Consider the following 21,718-nt stretch of genomic DNA (forward strand, 5'->3'; position numbering starts at 1 on the left):
TTGAGTTCTCCTTTAACAGGGACCCTACAAAAGTATTCCAATTTGTTTTCTATTGTGTTTTCAAGCAAAATAAACTTCAATATTGTTTTCTTTTTTTAATAAATCCATAATTACTACACATAGGCAAGTGACATTTATTTTTGATTAAGGCAATCTTTTTTTATCATCCAAAAATCTTGTTTATGTACGAGAATGGGGACCTGATGCCCATGTTCATGCACTCGATACGCAATTATAGGTTGTAAAAAGAGAAGGGGCATGTGAGGAGTGCAGTGGCATCTAAGAAGGGCCTATTAAAAAGTGATAGTAAATGAGGCATAGACATATATATGATTGACAGCTGAGACTTATAAATAACTTTATAACTGGTATTGATGTGTTAATAAAAAAAACAAAAATAATTTTGGTTTCATGTTTAATTTGGAAAGGACTTTTACTATACATGTTTATGTCTGGGTGACTGACCCCCTTTAAAGGTTTACAGAAACACTCTTAAATGGGTGGTTCACCTTTTAGGTACATTTTAGTATGTTATAGAATGGCCAATTCTAAGCAATTTTTCAATTTGTTTTCATTGTTTTTTTTTTTTAGTTTTATAGTTATTTGCCTTTTTCTTCTGACTCTTTGCAGCTTTCAAATAGGCCTTCTAAAAAACTAGGGATGCATCAAATCCACTATTTTGGATCCTTTGTGAAAGATGCGGCCGAATACCGAACCAAATCCGAATCCTAATTTTCATATGCAAATTAGGGGTGGGAAGGGGGAAACCTTTTTTACTTCCTTGTTTTGTGACCAAAAGTCACGATTTCCCTCCCCGCCGCTAATTTGCATATGCAAATTAGGATTTGGTTCCGCCAGGCAGAAGGATTCGGCCGAATCGAATCCTGCTAAAAAAAGGACGAATCCTGGATTCGGTGCATCACTATAAAAAACAAATGCTCTGTAAGGCTACAAATGTATTGTTATTGCTAATTTTTTATCACTCATTTCTATTCGGGCCCACTCCTATTCATATTCCAGTCTCTTATTCAAATAAATGCATGGTTGCTAGGGTAATTTGGACCCTAGCTACCAGATTGTTTAAAATGCAAATTGAAGAGCTGCTGAATAAAAAGCTAAAAAACCTTTAAAGGAGAAGGAAAGGTTAAAACTAAGTAAGCCTTATCAGAAAGGTCCACCTAAATATAACAGTAAACCCTCAAAGTAATGCTGCTCTGAGTCCTCTGTCAAAAGAAACACTGCATTTCTTTCCTTCTATTGTGTACACATGGGCTTCTGTATCAGACTTCCTGCCTTTAGCTTAAACTTCCTTGCCTTGGGTGTGAGCATGCTCAGTTTGCTCCTCTCCCCCCCTTCTCTGCTGTAATCTGAGCCCAGAGCTATAAGTGAGCAGGGAGAGACTCAGGCACCGTAGCTTTCCTTCTCCTTTAAGTGGACCTATCACCCAGACACACAAATCTGTATAATAAAAGTCCTTTTCAAATTAAACATGAAATCCATTTTCTAGCATTCATAGCTGTTGTAAACTCATTTAGAAATCTCAGCTGTCAATCAAATATTGTCTGCACTATGCGGGACAGACAATTACTTTCACTATCCATTCAGCACTTTCAGCTCTCCATACATTCCCCCATTCTCTTCACTGTTTAATTGTGTAGCCAGGGCATGGGGATGGACATCGGGGTGACGGGTCCCCTTTAAATAATGAAAAAATATTGCATATTGTCTCAGAATATCACTCTCTACATCATACTAAAAGTTCTCAAAGGTGAACAATCCCTTTAACTAGTCAGCTCCATGAGGGAGAGAACCCTTTTGTTTTCCAGATTTCTGGAGTGTAACTGTAGGATAGACAAAGCATAGATAGGATTCTAAGGATAGAATCATGTGCCTATAATTATTTTGAGGAATTGCTGCTATTTGTGCAGAGCACCTAATTTCAGAATCCTTGTGTTGAAGACAAAATGATACATGCACTACATACATGCACACATGCTAGATCAGGCATGTCCAAAGTCAGGCCCGGGGGCCAATTGTGGCCCATTTCAAATTTACAGCGGCCCTCAGAATCCATCATGAAATTAATAATAATGTGGCCCCCCAGCACAGTGCGACCAGGAATTGCGTAGCTGTAGCAGTAATATTTGGGCACATTAGTGAAATGATCTGCCACTTGGTCTATACTGCTGTCTGTGTGCTGAAGGTGTTAGCAATAGACACGTACTGGAACGTAGTGACGCACCGATTCACATGCTTCTTTAGGGCTGAAGGTGCAATAGTACTGAGGTGCCAGTACAGTAAACTCTGAGTTGGCCCCCACACATTTTCACCTCACCAAATCTGGCCCTTGTTGCAAAAAGTTTGGACACCCCTGTGCTAGATCATAATAGAACTAGGAATGGCTAAAAACAATTTTATTTGTTTAGTTAAGTTAGCACAAAGTCACTTAGAGCATCCGAGACACAGTATATGGGGTGGGAACTATCCCCCCTTTAGCAGTGCATGGGATGGTGGGATACTTAGGATTGCTCCAGTTAAAGGCAGGGTTAGAATGCTGTGACAGCTGCTGCTGACAGGGACAGTTTTCTGCCCAGATACTTGGAATTGCAACTGGATGGGATTGGTCAACAGCAGCACCCTGCCACATAAGTCCAGGAAACAAAGCTATAAAAGGCCTATGACCTGAGGAACTGTTTGTAGCCTGGGGACTACAAGTGCAATCCTGCGTCCCACTCTGTATAAGCATTAATAAATTGGTATTCGATAAAGTTGCAATGAAGCAGTGGCTTATTGTGTATGAATATAAGTGATTTAAAAGTGTTGGCTGACAGTTTTGGCCAGTGCAATGTTGAAACAATTAGGACAATTTGGCATCAGCAGTTCCAAGGGCCTGGCTATTGGTACGGCTTAACAGTCAGAACTTTTGATTCAAAAGATGAATTTATGACTAATATTTACAATTGATTAAGTACTGTTAATTAAGTATTTGCTACTAAAATCTGAGGTCTGGTCAGTTATTTCTAAGCATAATAATACAGTGTATATATATGTATATATATATATATATATATATATATATATATATATATATATATATATATATATATATATATATATACACTGTATTATTATGCTTAGAAATAACTGACCAGACCTCAGATTTAGTAGCAAATATATATGTGTGTGTGTATGTCTTTGACCACCATCCATGCCTACCTACCTTGTGTAATTAAAAAATAGAGCATTTAGTTTTCGAACAAATCTAAAGCCAGCTCTGATCCAGGGCCTGCCAGAAGAAACAATTTATAAGGTCATCAGTGACCCTGTATACACAGAAGACCAAAAAAAAAAAACAACATAATTTATGCTCCTGTATAGTTTGGGAAAATTCTAGAAACAAATCTGAAATAAAATATGACCGGGTGCAGCAGGTCCACACAAACTCATCAACCACAAAAGATTATTAGTGAAAAGGTGCTTTGAAGGAAACATGACATTGAATGGCAGAAAACCAGACGATTTTGTTTATCAATTTATGTTTATATAAATAACACAACATGAAATGTCAGTGTCAGAACAACTCCTTGTCTGTATCAGTTAAAAATGACATTTGAGCTATGCACTTTTGTTCTATAGACATTGTATGGTAGCTGTGATGCTTCTAACTGCATGCAGTGAACTGTAGTCCAGCAGCAACAAACATCCATGGGATAAGACATTACTGAAGTGCTTTATTTACAGGAGAAACATTAAAAAGTTTGTTCACCTTTGAGTTAACTTTTAATATGATGTAGAGAGGGATATGTTGAGACAATTTGCAATTGGTTTTTGAGTTATTTAGTTGTTTCTTCAGCGGCTCTCCAATTTGCAATCTGGTTGGTTAGATCCAAATTACCCTAGCAACCATGCATTGATTTGAATAAGAGACTGCAATATGAACAGTGTCAGACTGGGACACCAGGGGCCCACCAAAAACCTTAGACCAGGGGCCCACTCTCAGTACTATTATTCTTCATCTCCTCAATCAACCTCTATTCTCCTAGTGTCTTTACATATTATAATCTATTATTTAATATATTTCACCTCTTTGTTCTCATAGAAATGGGGAATTCCCATGAAATAGGCCAAATGTTTAGAAGCAGGAGGGCTCACTGACACCTGGGCCCACCGGGAGTTTTGCTGGTATCCTGGTGGGCCAGTCCGACGCTGCATATGAATAGGAGAGGGCACGAACAGAAAGATGAGTAATAAAAAGAGCAATAACTATACATTTGTAGCTTCATAGAGCATTTGGGTTGTAGATGGCGTCAGTGACCCCATCTGAAAGCTGGAAACAGTCAGAAGATGAAGGCAAATAATTCAAAAACTATAAAAAAGAAAAAATGAGGGACAATTGAAAAGTTGCTTAACATACTATATCTATTTATATATAAATCTATAACATACTAAAATTTATCTTGCAGGTGAACTACCACTTTAATATACAGTTATACCTATAGTAATATGCACAAACACGCAAAAAACGTATGCAAAATAATTCTCGTTTGTGTGTCATTATGGCGTTAATGAGATGTATGAAACCATGTATTCTATGGCAGCTGTTGGCTTTTTGATCTGTGCTATGCATATCATGTATACAAATGATAGATGGAATAATGACCAGAAATGTATACAGAATCTGTTTTTAAACCCTTCCCTTCTTTTAATAAGTAGCGTGCCCTGCCACAAACAGCTGTTCACTAATGGGTTCTCTGCATACTGTGCATTGTTTCCTGCATCAGAAAACCTATCAATACTTATACTGCACACAGTTTATTAACATATTGTAAATATGATTACAGAAATCACTTTACAAGAGAAGTCATATACCCTTACGGTAATAATGATTTTACAAGACATGAGAACTCTTGTAAAACTCGCAAGCAAACCAAAAATAGACTGGTTTTGAGTTGCTACAGGTTCATGAATTAACTATTCCATTATTATGAAAAAATATTATATTACATTTAAAAAGTTAAAATGGTGCAATAAAGCATTCTGATTCGCCAGTGCATAGCTACAGATACAGAGAATTTGGCCAAACTAGATGCAGTAGGGGTTTTATGTAGCCACAGTGAAAAATCACCACCAATGTCCACCAGTTAGCATTGCTAGCAGACAATGGATTAGTGACACTACAGCACTTCAGTTTAACATCAACATCATGTAGTCTTAGTTAGCACGGCCCGTCTTAATTGAAAGCACCACTAGAAGCCAAAGAGATTGCTATATGCAACCATGGGCAGGTATAAACAGTTTGGGATATTGACATTTTCTAACAATGTTTCTCAGTTACTAGTCCCTGGATCAGTGCCAGTTCCTTATTGAGAACATGTTGGTCCCTAAGATGCTTTGAGAGCTTTAGATAGATGATACTGATCTCCTTTAGAAAACATTCCCAATAGACATAAATGTCTGTGACCTGGAATAACGCCCATGGTAGTTTAAAATAAGTAGACAGACTGTCCATATAACAACAATTCTAGGAATTTCAGCAAGAGAACTTTTGTTGCATTTACTATGCTTTGCTAAGCGTATTACATAACGTGGCCAACATTTATTCAGAGACAGTGCAACAAGATACTGTGTTGATATGCTATGCTTTGACCAAAAATATGACAACAAACACACTGTGTTACACACAATTATCCATCCACCAAAGTTCTGTATAATAAATCCTGCTGTCAATGCTGGGATCATACACCACAGTATGAATGTAAGAGCCATGTTCACTACTGAGAGGGTTAACACCACCCATCAAAATTTATATAGCCCCAGCAGGATACATAGCACAATTAATATAACCACTAGTTTGATAGTAAATAACCAAACAATGGCTACAGAGCTAAATCCAGCAAATTATTGAACAAGGTAAACTAAACTTGTACTTGGTAGACATGCGTGCTCTTTAATTACTCCACTAAAAAACCCTTCAGGCTATGTAATTAGTGCATCAACTGAGAGACTCTCTTAACAGGATGTTATATTGCCTTATTGTATATATATAAATCTAAAACACAGACAGAAGAGAGAAACAAACCAAGGAAAGAGAAAGTGAGCAAGAGAAAGTGAGCAAGAGAAAGTGATTAATCAGAGTTTAAGGGAAAAATGGAGGCAGGGAGAGAGCTTAAAATATAGACATGGGGGAGGGTAACATGGCTGATACAGAACTAAATATATCTTGCTCCTCCTCCAGAAAAAGTACTAGGTACAATTAATCTGGTATATTACAAACTATATCTGGCAGGAACAAGCCGTCTGAGCCATTATAGATGTTGCTGCACTACAACTCCCCCCATAGCCTTTAACACTGGTGTAAAGTGTAATCAAGTGATGATTCATGAAATGACCCAAGTAACTAGACAGTTTGTTAACTGGTTAAGCATATGCCACAAATGTTTCCTAAAACAGAGGAAGAAAACCATTTGAAAATACTGACAGTGAAGTAAATGTGATAGGGGAATAATTAGTTTGAATGATGTGCACTGTTCATTCTGACTGCTAAGAGTGCTTCTATAACAGCCTGCGGCTTTTCTAACACCTATGCACTTAAGTAATATCTAAACATGCAAGGTGTACACCACCAGCCAAAACAATTTCTTTTTCAATTTCTGTTGCTAATGTGAGGTATCAGGAGCTTCAGCACAAAGAATGTGGTAAACTTTGCCCTGACATGGCCTATTTCGGTCACGTTGCATGTCCTGTATGCTTAGGGTAGTATTTAGAAAGTGCTGGAATTGTTCCAGATTAAACATTGCTTGATTCGGGCAGAAAGACAACCAGTCAATTCCACATTGCTGTGCTGACCTATATTAACTTCTAGTCAGCTGAGAGCTCTGAGCCAATCAGGACAGGGGGAGGGAAGGCAGGACCGCCTATGGAACATAAGCCACCACAGCAAAAAAAAATAAGCTTCAGTTAACTCCTGCAGAATTGAAGGATATTGCATAACAGTGCACAGCCAAGCATGCAAGGGTTTTCCAGTTAACAGTGAATGCAGAGGCAATGCAGAAAGGGAAGGAGAAATACATTTTGGTCTAAATCAAGATGCAAAAAGACACAATTCCTAAATTAAGAGGTAAATTCTCACTTTACAATGCTTGGAGACCTTTTTGGAAGAAATAAGTAATAGAAGAATCATGTCTGCCCTATAGCATCATGCCCATCGGCTTTTGTACTTTTAATGCAACTGCCCTGCTAAAACTGCCACGCTACTTCATGTGACTTTCAAACAAATCAACTAGAACCAATTATTAAAGTGAAGCATTTTGCCATTGTAATATTGGATGTGATTAATCAAACTAAAAAAATTATTTGTCTGTGCTCAGTGGAGATACAGATTCTTATGATGGTAAGGCTGCAACTGATAAAACACTGATAAATCACTTCAAACTGATAAAACACACACACAAATGCATGAGATCCTAGTTGGGTATGTCTAATATATAGGCAGGTTTTGAGATAAAAACTAAGCAGCTGCATTGGTTGTTGAAATTCACTTAGATGATCATGACCAATACAGGGGCTTGACTTGTGTTTTAATAATATATAGGATATATTATTAAAACACAAAGCCTGTTTTTCCATATTAGTGGCCAGGATATAATTATTAGGCAGACAAGGAAAAAATACATTCTGCTAAACACAACCTGCACCTATTAATGTTTTTTAGTTTCAGAAATATGGCCAGTTAGGGTTCTTAAACTGGTTGTTTCTTGATGTTACCATGTGGTGGCTTTTTATGCATTTATTACACAGAAACACAAGTTCATGAAACACTTTATTCACATAAACCAGGAACCAGTAAAAGCTAGTGAGCCACTGAATTTTGTGCCACCTGCATTTCAATGGTTCAGTGTGGACCTGTGGGCACAGGCAAAGTAAACTAGAAAAGACGTTTACCTTACAAATAATTTTACTTTAGACTATATAGTACTTTCTGTAATGGTTTTTGCTATGATTATCAATGCAACAGAAATTCTGCTAGATAAAAATACCAATCATGATATGCGATAATGAAACGCAGATGTGCCTAGCCAAGGGCAGCTGCAAAATGCTTTACAAAATCCGAAGATTTTCTTAAAATACCCATAAGTCATATACCTAGGAGAATCCCAGATTCAAAGACATTATAAATGTCCACTAGAAAAATCTCTGAAACATTATAGTGAAAAGCGGAGTCATTTCAGAGATATAAACTGCAAATTTAAAGTCAAATCAAAAGAAACACAGACAAGCAAATACATGAATGTGCTAATTAATCCCTAGACAGACTGCCAAAGCTAAATATTAAAAATAATACATTCTATTCATAAAGAAAACTTATGAACTTATTCCACATTTAAATTAACTTTTTGTCTACTGTAGAAAGTAACATTCTGAGACAACATACAAAGGGTCATCAATTTTTTGATTAAACTTTTCCTTCAGTAGCTTTCCAGTTTGGCATTTCAGCATCAGGTTGCTAGGTTCCAATTTACCATAGCAAACAGGCAGTAGGCTGAATAACAGATTTAGTCTTGAAAACCAATTAAAAAATTAAAACCTATTAAAAATAAAAGATCAACTGAAAAGTTGCTAAGAATAGGACACTACAAAATATGTAATGTTAATGTAAAGGTGAACTATCCCTTTAATATATCCATTTAAATATTTTGTGTACTTTAGTGGTCTGGGATTACACAAGATTCAAATGTAGTGTACACTAAACCTGAAGGAACATTTACATAGAAAACTAAGCAAACTGAAAAGCAATTTAGTAATATTCGGTGTGGCCTTGTACGCATGCAGCTATTGCATCAGCCACTGGCAGCTAGTCCATGCAAAGCCAATAACTTGTTCTCATTTTTTCACAAGCAGAGAACATTCTGTAACCCTACACCTTGTCTTCCACCAACCACTCCTCATTATTCCAGAAACATTAGGCCAGACAGAAACACACAAACATGCAGCTTTCTTCCCCTTCTCCCCCCACTCACTGTAAATCACACACAGCATTATTGGCCTAGTTAAACAATGCAAGCATCCCATTATTTTCCATTTAATAATACTATTTAATAATGCTATAGTTTTTGTTTTTTTTGTTTTTTAAACAGGCAAAGGTAACATTGTGTAGTTTTCCATTTCAGAGCAGTTTAACGCTGTGTTATTATGCCATATGTATTTATTACTATAGATCACAAATAATTTGTCTGCAGAATATTTAGTGGCCCCATAAAATACACAAACACAAATTGCAAATGTATTATTTTCAGAATACTGCTGACAAAGCCATTCCAGCTAAAATGTAAAGGAGAGCTATAGCTAAAATACATATAGTACATTTATGTACAAGTCTAGGGGCATGCACGTAGTCCATGAACGGAGGATTCTGCCAAATATTAAATTCATCTTTAATGATTGGGGCTGAATCCTGAACTGAATCCATCCCCTAAGTAACTAACTTGGATATGCAAATTAACAAAATCCCCCCCCAAGTGATTAAAAATCAAGTGATAGATAGATACTAGGAACAGCTGAACTTTGAGAAAAAAAAATTGTGATTTTGTAGGATCCTGAACTGAATCAGGAACTCTGTGCATCACCAACTATGTTGTTGTCATTAGACATGACTGTCTGTGAAGGGGACATTTCAAAGCAAAAAGGATAGTTCATTAACCAGTAAATATGACATTTCTCAGTGTAAAAGAGAAATAGTGATCTAATATGGGCAAAGGCTTTACATCCTGTGTTGACTAACCAGTTTGATCTTTACAATTATAGTAGTATTTCATCTTTACAAAACTTGAAACTGAAGTTGTACATTTTAAAAATGAATTCTCTTTATTTCGTCTTGTGTTTTCCAGTACCAGTTCACTAACCCTTGTTGCCATTTGTTTAAACTGTTAAATTTCTCAGCAGCAACAGTTTTAGCCTCTACTAATCATGCTGTATCTAAATGTCAGACTGGAAAAGCTGCTCTGCAATAGACTAAAGTAAAACTTGAGACATGACAGCAAATAATGTACAGTATTACATTGTAACAGTTTAAAGAGATCATGCATATTTAGTTATAACTAAAAAATATTGGCATGTATGGTCAGCTTCATGCCAGGAGAGATTGTAACATAAGCATTGACTAACCACATACCTGCCCTTGCTTAACATTACAACCATAACTATCCCTTCTTCTAGCAGTTCATTGGCCTTAATTTGATCCTTGAAGTCAGAAAAAAACATTCCCACATGGAAAAAAAACAAAGAAAAATAAAATTCTCTCCAAGAACAAAAGTGTGTTGCACATTAACAGTTTGTTTTTTTATAGAATGGGATTAGACTGCAGCTCTGGTATTAATGTTTATGTGAACGACTTAGATTTCTTAGTACTGAATGTCCCAGGACTTGAATAGGAAGTAAACAATGATCTGCACATGTAAGCATGGTTGTTGTATGTGCAAAGACTCACTTTTGCTAGGTTGCAGATTTTTTTTCCACTTGAGTTATGAGAGGCATACGTCAAAAGGTCCCCAGTTGCTAGCTGCAGTTGACTCCTAGCCAAAGAAAACGGTAACAGAGGCTTAGTTCAGCAAGCGTCTGCACTTTACCTTGGCAGCACAAGTTTTTCCTTAAATCATAGCAAAAGGGGAAGGAACATCAGATTACCAGCTGGCTTTTATTTCTAGTTTTAAAGAAACACTACTATCAAAATATAATCATTGGAAAGGACTTGGGTCATCCCATAAACAAAAAAATATTTAAAGTACCAAATGTAAAAACGTATTAAATTTAGTTTTACTTTATCTGCATGTGGGAATAACACAGCAGGCTAAGCATTCTAAAAACTAATCTGAATTATTTATTTCCTGAGTGAAAACACTTGCACTTTGCTCCTCATCAAATACTGACACTGCAAATTTAGCAAAATTAGTGAATCCAGTCAGAACTGTTGGGTTCTTAATAGGGTTGCCACCTTTTTGCTTGTCTGTTACCGGATTTCAGGTTGGGCCGTAATGTTGTTTAGAAAGGGAAAAACAGGCAGGTTGGATGAAAGAAAGGTGGATGGGAGTGGAAATGTGCGGACTGGGTGGTGAAATAAGCAGGCCTGTGGTTAAGCTGGCCGTAGATGCAAAGATCCGATCGTATGAATCATCGTACGATCAGACTTTCCCATCTCCCGACCCGCCACTAACCATTCAGATCAAAATCTTACCAGTCAGATTAGTTAAAGAACAGATCAGCAATGTTCTGCCCCTGACAGCAATCGTACGATATCTATGTCCAACCAAAGCTAGTGACAGTCTCTCACTGAAAATCGTACGATCGGCAATACATGCAGAGATATTATCGGCAGCCGACAGAAATTTTCTAACCTGTCCAAACGACCAAACGACCGATCTACACCGGACGAAAAATGTCGGGACTCTCCTACTACTTCTTAGGGGGAGAAAAGTCACGTAAAAAGGTATGCTAAGCTCGGCGTCTGAGCCGGCTAGCGCTTTTTTGCTACTACTTCTTAGGGGGAGAAAAGTCACGTTAAAAGGTATGCCACAAGGCAATCCCAGTTGTTGAGATATGCAAGCCAAGTAATGTACAAGGAAACCAAGCTCTGGCAATATTAAATGCATGATTGTATGAAAAATATATACATTTAAGGAGAGGGAAAGTCATTATAAACTTGGGGGTGCCAAAAGTTAGCCAGTGCTTTGTTAATTAAATGTAATCAAAGCCTAATTTATTGGATTGTTTAAGAGACTTTATTCAAGTTATATACCTTTTAGGAGCCCAATGCACTGGAAGGATTAGAAACAGATGTCTACCATCTGACACACAAACACTCCCTCCTCCAGTGTTGAAAGAGCTGGAGGATTCTATAAAGGTTCTGCACTGACAGGAAATTTTCCAAGACAGGAATGTCAGACCAATGAGAAGAAGTTGTTTCTGGCTCATCTGTCTGTGAAGGTAACAAAAAAGTAAAAAGGCAGCAGGTCTTTAAATAGCAAGTATCCAAATTGCCTGGAACCCAAGAATTTACAGCAAAGCTGTACTGAATCAACCAACCAAAAGGTCTAACACTTGTTGTAATGTATGCACGCAAAATGTGTTGCTTCCATATCTTCCTAATTAGGGCTAAACTACATGAGACATTTTGTCAGGTTTTTGTGGGCCATATTTTATCTGATCTGCTCATGGAACACCACAAGATTATGTTGGATCCTGTAAATTCTTATCCCCATAACTATAATGTTAAGTCAGATCAGATAGTGTGGTTTGTTCATGCATCTGTCAGAAACCACCAGATTTTCTCCCGCTGGATGAAGACACAGTTGGCAGGGTTCTCTTCTGAGATTATATTTCTCTTCCCATTATATTTTGACCCATCTATATCCGATTTGTAGGATGCGATCTGTCAATTCAGCATCAACTAACAAAATTTCTTGTGTAGTTTACCAATATGAGCTACAATTTGATTGTTAATTGAAAATTAAATTGCACTGAAATCCGTTTCTGTCCATACTATGTTATTTTCTTAGTAGTTTGCCAGACTACAGAAGCTATGTATCAGGAATCAACTTACAGTAATATGAAAAAGTTTGGGAACCCCTCTTAATTCTTTGGAGTTTTCTTTATCATTGGCTGAGCTTTCAAATTAGCAACTTCCTTTTAATATATAACATGCCTTATGGAAACAGTAGTATTTCAGCAGTGACAAAGTTTATTGGATTAACAGAAAATGCAATATGCATCATAACAAATTTAGACAGGTGCATACATTTGGGCACCCCAACAGAGATATTACATCAATACTTAGTTGAGCCTCATTTTGCAAATGTAGAAGCCTCTAGACACCTCCTATAGCCTTTGATGAGTGTCTGGATTCAGAATGCGGTATTTTTGACTATTTGTCCATACAAAATCTCTCCAGTTCAGTTAAATTTGATGGCTGCCAAGCATGGACATTCTGCTTCAAATCATCCCATAGATTTTCCATGATATTCAAGTTGGGGGACTGTGACGGCCATTCCAGAATTTTGTACTTCTCCCTCTGCATAAATGACTTTGTAGATTACGAAGTATGTTTAGGGTCTTTGTCTTATTGGAATATCCAACCCCTGCTTAACTTCAACTTTGTGACTGATGCTTGAACATTATCCTAAAGACTTTGTTGATATTGGGTTGAATTCATCCAACCCTTGACTTTAATAAGGGCCCCAGTCCCTGAACAGCCCCACAGCATGATGGAACCTCCACCAGATTTGACAGTAGGTACCAGGTGTTTTCTTTAATGGAGTGTTGTTCTTCCGCCATGCAAAACGCTTTTTGTTATGACCAAATAACTAAATTTTTGTCTCATCCGTCCTAAGCACTTGTTTCAAAATGACTGGCTTGTCTAAATGAGCTTTTCCATACAAGTGACTTGTGTTTGCGTGAGTGCAGAAGGGCTTCTTTCTCATTACCCTGCCATACAGATGTAAATGTACGATGTACAGATACACCATCTGCAGCAAGATGTTCCTGCAGGTCTATGGAGGTGGGTTGTCTATAACCATTCTCACAATTCTCCGCATATGCCACTCCTGTATTTTTCTTGGCCTGCCAGACCTGGGATTTACAGCAACAGTGCCTTTGGCCTTCCATTTCCTGATTAAGATCCTTACAGTTGAAACTGACAGTTTAAACCTCTGAGATAGCTTTTTGTAGCCTTCCCCTAAACCATGATACTGAACAATCTTTGTTTTCAGATCTCTTGAGTTGCTTTGAGAATGCCATGCAGTCACTCTTCAGAAGATAGACAAACAGAAGCACAACTTGCAATTGGCCACTTTAAATACTTCTCATGATTGGACACACCTGCCTATTAAGTTCAAGGCTTAAAGAGCTATGCAGGGGCATATTTACATTAAGGCACGGTTTTGTTGTATGTTTTTTTTTTTAAATTCCCCCACCCTCTGTCTTGGATTTCCATAAGAAATCCGGTGACGGAGCTGGGTGGTTGAGGGGTGGGGCCCGAGGAATCACACAGAAGTGACGTCACTTCCGTGGCATATGGCACGGGATGTCACGTGTACGACATAAGGGGCATGTTTAGATCCGGTGCCTAGGGCAGCATTGGACCTAAATATAGCCCTGTACAAATGTCAAACACAACATAACTTTTTAAATGGTTACCTTGGATTTGAGAAAAGGGCATAAGACCCGTAAACTTTTTAGTTTTTTCATGTTGAATTATTGAGAAGTAAAAGCATAGCACATTTGAAGATTATATTTTATATATACATATATTTATATATACACACACGCATAATATATAAGGAATGTAGTTTTAAATAAAATTAAATATATATATGTGTGTGTATATATATATATATATATATATATATATAGTCACATCCTGACGACGGTTCAGAGAGAACCGAAACGCGTTGATGTGGGGTAGATTGTAATACTCCAATAAAAGCCTTTTTTCACAATATCCCGTGAGTGCTCTTAAATACTCTCTCTCTCTCTCTCTCTCTCTCTCTCTCTCTCTCTCTCTCTCTCTCTCTCTCTCTCTCTCTCTCTCTCTCTCTCTCTCTCTCTCTCTCTCTCTCTCTCTCTCTCTCTCTCTCTCTCTCTCTCTCTCTCTCTCTCTCTCTCTCTCTCTCTCTCTCTCTCTCTCTCTCTCTCTCTATATATGGAAAAATACAAGATTCCTCTGCACTCAACCCATTATCAATATATTTAAGACAGAGACATTTTGTGCATACTGCTACTGAAAAATGCCTTACCCTTTAAACAAAACAAGGATTGTTTGTCCATATATTGCAATATATTTAAGCTGGCCAACTACGTCAAAGTCATCCCATATCTGGCCAGTCCTATGCTCAAATTTCAACTGATTCATTAAGAATTCTATTGCTTCATTATACACTTTACAAAGGGACTAAGTTTTACCCGCAACTTACTTGCTGCTTTCAAAGTAAAACTCCCAAACTTGGCTGCCCTTTTATTAGACACAAGTGGGATCACCTGACTATAGCTGGGAATATATATAAATAATACACAAAAGCTATGAATACCTTGTAAATTATATCCTTATAACGGTGAGTTCTGATGTCATTTCTGTCACATGACTCACTGAAATTTGTGTATTATAATAAATAAAGTACCCCCAGTTGTAAAATATGAGGATATTAGAAGTTACCTCAGAGTTCCATGACCTGTATAAAAACACTCGGCTCCTCTGTAACTTTTAATATCCTTATATTTTACAAGAGGGGGTACTTTATTACATACACACACACACACACATATGAGATAAGATTTATCCATAATCTTTAACAGCACATATTCTTCCTATTTTTACAACTATAAAAACGAAGTGACTTCTTTAAAACATGCATATTATAAATACCCATCTATATCTGCTAACTACACAGCATTTATAACAGGTTGGTATGCTCTTTAATAATAGTCTTTGTTCAAGAAAGGTAACTTAACAAAACAAAACAAAAACTCTGCACAAAACAAGTCTTACCTGATTCCAAACTTCTCTTGTCCTTTAATTATTACAAGGACAAATGACAGTCAATGATATTCAGTAAAACTTTAACTACTGCCAGGCAGAATAGTTTTTATGACCATTTATGTTACAGAAGAGTTCTTACTGTGTAAAGACACTCTAGAATATATTTGGATGAAGAACTTAAAGAAAAACCATTTCAAATTCAGCATAAACTATTAAGGTCTGTACTTGGACCACCATACCCTCGAATTCCTGCAGAATCGTGCTTACATAAGGGAATACTGCCTTATCTGGAATTTTGCGGTATCTATCTGTACAGGCAAAAAGAACACCTTGTAGTAAGTTGTGCCAGTATGGAGAGATTCACTTACAGCTCTGTTTAGTTGCTAAGACATGTCCTTTCTGGTTTCCTTGTTGGGGGACAAAATAGGGAATGCAGCACAGCAGCTGGAACATTTTAGCCAGAAAAAAATGGAAAGTGGCTAGAGAACATTAGAGCATTATCTAAAAAACACGGACAGAGAATAATTCTGTGTGCCATTTATTTATTATTTTATTAACATGTATTTATAAAGCGCCAACATATTGTGTAGCACTGTAAAGTAAATGTGATTATACAACTAAATCACATGAATTATATACATAGAACATATGGAGTTACATACATCACAATCAATACAGGTACAAAAAGGTGAGGAAGGCCCTATGCATAGGCATACAGTCTAAAGGGAAGGGAGTAATACACAAGGTGTGGGAGTGGGCAAGATCGAATTAAGTGGATGAGAAATGTGGTACTGTATGTGGTGTTGCGTTTGGTAGTTAAGCAGAGTGAGGGTAGGCTTCTCGAAAGTAGTGTGTTTAAGAGATTTCTTGAAAGCTGAAAGGTTGGGAGAAAGTCGGACAGACCGTGGGAGAGAGTTCCACAGGAGGGGTGCAGCCCTTGCAAAGTCTTGAATGCGAGCATGTGTGGAGGTAATGAGAGAAGAGTTGAGTAGCAGGTCAGTAGAGGAGCGTGGTAAGCGGTTGGGTGAGTATATAGAGATGAGTTCAGAGATGTAGGGTGGGGCAGAGTTATGAAGTGCTTTGAAAGTCAGTGTCATTAATTTGAATTTGATTCTGAAGGTAACGGAGGCAAGTGCAGGGATTGACAGAATGGCGAGGCAGAGGAGGAGCGGTTGCTGAGGTATATGAGCCTCGCAGCAGTGTTCATTATGGACTGGAGAGGTGAGAGGGGAAGGCCAATTAAAAGAGAGTTACAGTAGTCTAGACGTGATATGATGAGAAAGTGAATAAGAATTTTGGCAGCATCTTGGGTGATAAATGATCGTATTTTGGATATGTTCCTTAGGTGGAAGTGATATGATTTAATAAGTGACTGGATTTGAGGAGTGAATGACAGGGCAGAATCTAGGATAACCCCAAGGCACCGGGCCTGGGGAGAGGGGGTGATAGTGGAATTGTTAACTATGATGGATACTTCCGGGATGTTACTGGTGTTAGTTGGAGGAAAGAGAACCATTTCAGTTTTAGAGAGGTTTAATTTAAGGTAGCGTTGCGACATCCAGGTAGAGATAGCGGACAGGCAGGAGGAGACGCGAGTTAGGAGTTCTGGGTTGAGATCAGGAGATGAGAGATAGATCTGAGTATCGTCAGCATAGAGATGGCAGTGGAAACCATAAGAGTTGATTAATTTGCCAAGGGAGGAAGTATAGAGGGAGAATAGTAATGGTCCCAGAACAGAGCCTTGAGGAACTCCAACAGAAAGAGGTAGGGGAGGAGATGCTACTCCATTGTAGGAGACACTGAAGGAACGATTGGTGATGTAAGAAGAGAACCAGGACAGGGTTGTGTCACGAAGGCCAAGCGAATGGAAGGACTGGAGGAGGAGAGGGTGCTCTACAGTGTCAAATGCGGCTGAGAGATCAAGCAGTATTAGTAGTGAGAAATAATTGTTGGCTTTTAAAAGGTCATTAGTTAGTCTAGTCAGGGCAGTTTCAGTGGAGCGTTGTGGCTTAAAACCAGACTCAATGTGTATAGAATGCAATAGCTGCTGGTCGTTCATGATGACCAGCACCATGGAAACTTCATCAGCTTAAAAGCGAACTGGGAAAACTAAAGAAACGCAAAAATCATGAGGAAAACTGCACACTGCTTTATGATACAGTAACATCAAAGAAAAAACAAACTTGGATCTTTAGGTGTATTGCCAGAAAGATTCCCCTCCTTAATAGATGGAAAAAAATGACCAGTTTATGGAGAAAACAAACGCAGTCCCGCACCGAAATTACCTTTCCCAGCTGTGAAACACTTTCCAATAAGGCCAGCTCACCTTCCATGTGTGCAGTAACTCACATGAATGTTACCCGCTGGTCTCTGCACACAAAGAGGGATTGTGGGCAGAAAAAGCTTAACTGTGAATACTGGCAGAAACCCTCAAAAGGATTATCCCATTCATGTCAGTTACTACTCACGTGGGGCTATAGCAGCAATTTTCTACCTAGGGTGACATAGCTCTAAAGCAGTATGGTTTTTCTGAGATAAAGAAACAACAAATTATTTTTGCCGAGTGTTCTTTTAATAGAGATGTTGGCAGTGTTGACACAGAAGGTGTATCTGTACCGTTTGCTGCTATATTTAGTTTTAAAATAAGTACGTCAACCTTTCTCACACCCAAAATCACTTTACCCCTTCATCTCCCAAGCACTATTGCATTTAAGGCACAGCATGTGTCATATGGATTTGTGTGATGTTTCTGTCCATAAATTAAAAGTTTGCTTCTGTCTGTGCAGTTGTGAAATACTTAGGAAACTCACTGAAAAGTGCCCATGGCAGTCTCCATACATTTGTAATCTAACTGATGTGAAGAAATGTGGCCTGAATTAGAGTACAGTATTAGAAACTTGGCTCACCAGACTGTATTCTGATTAGGAGTATTGATATGCATTCATACTTGCCTGGTGTGTCTGCACCTTTTGCAGATTGTTCCTAAAAATGTGATTGGCGATCCTCTGGAAAATCATTGTTGACATCATAGATCAACAATTTAACATGAGTTCAATAAATAGGACTTGTTGCTTAACATACATATGCTTATTAGTGCGATTATGCGATTAGTGATTTCTTGAACTTTTGTTTGGTCTTCCACAGATCCAATTTTTCACATCCATTAAAAGCAATGGACACAAAATGTCTAAATGGATATCTTTCTATCACTACATTTATTCAGGAATTTGAGAGTTGTCAAGAATGCCATAAATGATATATAAATGAGAACATAAAAAGCAAGACTTTCTCAATGGGGAAATTCTGCAAGAAAAAAAATCGATTCCTCATTCTAGCAGGCAGAAGACGGGGGAAGCCATTTGAGGAGATTAGTCGCCCCAAAGAAGAGGTGATTAGTCGCCGGGCGACTAAATCTCCCCGAATCTCCAGGTGTGACCTTAACCTAAATCTACTAGAAAATCATGTAAGGCTAAGGCCACACTAGGCGATAGCGCCGCGATTTGACTCGCGGCGACTTTTCGCCGCGACTTTTAATCCGCAATCGCTGGGGAAACTTTTGCGCTGGCGTCTATGGGAATCGCGACAAATCGCCAGCGTAAAAACACACGCGGCGATCTTTTTTCTATTGTCGCTCGAAATCGCCTAGCGAGGCAATTTTCGAGCGACAGTAGAGAAAAGATCGCCGCGTGTGTTTTTACGCTGGCGATTTGTCGCGATTCCCATAGACGCCAGCGCAAAAGTTTCCCCAGCGATTGCTTAAAAGTCGCGCCGAAAAATCGCCTAGTGTGGCCTTAGCCTAAACATTAAATAAACTAAAGAAGCTGGTTTTGATTCCAGTAAGGATTAATTCTATCTTTGCTTTGATTAAGTAAAAGGTACTGTTTTATTATTACAGAGAAAAAGGAAAACATTTTTACAAATTTGAATTATTTTATTATAATGGAGTCTATGGGAGACAGCCTTTCCGTAATTTGAAGCATTCTGGATAATGGGTTTCCGGATAATGGGTTTCCGGATAATGGATACCATACCTGTATTATACACAGTGTTCAGGAACTGTCATGTCAGGGTGAGGTAGTTCACAAAGTTGTTATTTCATAAACAGAACATATTAATGGGATCTAAAATCCAGGGCAATCATATAACTACTTTGACAGCATTCAATTGCTTGGTTATTGTCAATTTTGATATTTATGTAAAGTTAAAATCAGTCATGTGCGCATTTAATCTTTTAGTTCATTCAGCCCTGTTCACTAAACTTAGAATAGTGTGACTATGAATAAATCTCCTGTAGTGTAAAAATGAAACTGAACTGCCTACCATCTATAAGATGCAAAAACATGTGTTCATTACATGTGTATTTCGACAACAGCAAAAACCTATTTCTGATGAAGTACAATGGTTTAGACAGCTTTTACTTAAAGGAACAGTTCAGTGTGAAAATAACAACTGGGTTAATAGATAGCTGTGCAAAATAAAAAATGTTTCTAATATAGTTATAGTTAGCCAAAAACGTAATGTATAATATTTGGATTGACTGGATGTCTAACATAATAGCCAGAACACTACTTCCTGCTTTTCAGCTTTTTAACTCTGAGTCAGTCAGCGACTTTAAGGGCCACATGGGACATAACTGTTCAGTGAGTTTGCAATTGGTCCTCAGCATGCAGCTTAGAGTCAAAATAAACTGTTATGACCCATGTGCCGCTCCCCCCCCTCAAGTCACTGATTGATTAATGCCTGGTAACCAATCGGTGGAAACCAAGAGAGCTGCAAAGCAGGAAGTAGTGTTCTGGCTATTATGTTAGACACCCAGTCACTCCAGCCTTTATAGATTGCTTTTTTGATGAACTAACTATATTGAATTTTTTTTTTTTTTTTTTTGCACAGCCTATTTACCCAGTTTTTATTTTTACACTGAAATTATTAACATCTGGTAGCTTGCTATGGTGACTATAACTTTGCAATCACTGCACCTTTTATTACATTTCCCCATATGAATGGAGTCATGGTCCAGACAAAAGACCTGATCATGTGCAATTGTACTATTCATGTAGACAGAGTACCCAAACTGCAAAGAACACAGGCAGGTAGCTACCATTTCCACCTATTTGGACATTTAAGGCACCTCCCACATAATGATAATGGTCCTTTGCTGACTGGTATGCAAGGTCAAAGCAAATAAACTGTACTCAGGCTAACATGGCATTCACTACTCACTACTACTATTTCTGATCACTACCACCTATCAGACAGTACTTTCCACTGTAATAAAGGGGAGTCAGCTTTATTTCTCATTTTATGTTGAAGGACAACAGTAAATGGCCATTGACCATTGTTTATATGCGTATATAAGCAATTTACAGTGAAGACAATTGCAGACATCTGCTTTGTGCATACTTTATTTGCAGCATATCACCATCTTCATCAGCCTTAGGAAGTCTCCCATTCCTATATACCAGGGGTGTCTAAATGTTTTACAACGAGGGCTAGATTTGGTGAGGTGAAAATGTGTGTGGGCCAACCATTCAGCCTGACATGCTGGATCCCAGACAAAATTAACTGTGAAGCCACTACAATTTATGGTATCTCTCTGTACAGACTATGAGCAAACTTAGGGGATTGTTCCTGCTGAATTGTGCTTAGTACAGGGAATACCTATCAGGTCCGGACTGAGAATTTAAATAGGCCCTGGCATTTCAGGTACACAGAGGCCCAATCAGCCCACACAGAGGCCCAAACAGCCCCCACCAGCCCACTAAATACTGACTTTCTATGGGACATTATAGCAGCCCCTCTGGCATTTGCCAGAACCCACAGATTGCCAGTCCGGGCCTGATACCTATGCTGGCATAGTTTTAGCCATTTGTAGATTAAATACAACAAATGAAACATGAATGGCCAGACACATTCTCTACAGCTCCCTCTTATAATATCACATCATTCTGTATGGAGCAAGACGGTCATACTTAGTAGGCAAAGAAAGGGCTCAAATTTTAAGCCTTAAAATGTAAATGTTTACTGAAGTTTAAACTTGCAGCACTGGGTGTAATGAGGGAAAGGGGATCTTTTCAGTGGTGACACAGTGCGGGGGGGGGGAGAGAGATACTTCTGATGGGGGAATACTCATGACGACCCAGCAAAAAAAAAAGGGGGGGGGAGGTGTGCAGGACAAAAACACAACAAGAAAGATCC

At 38.2% G+C, this 21,718-nt stretch overlaps 1 protein-coding gene across 2 annotated transcripts in view; it reads right to left on the reverse strand.

Moving 5' to 3' along the window:
• The window catches only part of foxo3.S (forkhead box O3 S homeolog), a 71,975-nt gene that overhangs the window by 43,046 nt on the left and 7,211 nt on the right, over positions 1 to 21,718 (reverse strand). The window contains exon 2 of one of the 2 annotated variants that reach the window (XM_041564629.1): positions 10,484 to 10,568. The exons of the other annotated variant lie outside the window; for it this stretch is intronic. Coding sequence (XP_041420563.1) covers positions 10,484 to 10,568 — 85 coding nt within the window. The remainder of the gene's footprint in view (positions 1 to 10,483; positions 10,569 to 21,718) is intronic. 2 annotated transcript variants of the gene reach the window in all.

The sequence above is a fragment of the Xenopus laevis genome, chromosome 5S, assembly GCF_017654675.1.
Source record: "Xenopus laevis strain J_2021 chromosome 5S, Xenopus_laevis_v10.1, whole genome shotgun sequence".
NCBI classification, from domain to species: Eukaryota; Metazoa; Chordata; class Amphibia; order Anura; family Pipidae; genus Xenopus; species Xenopus laevis.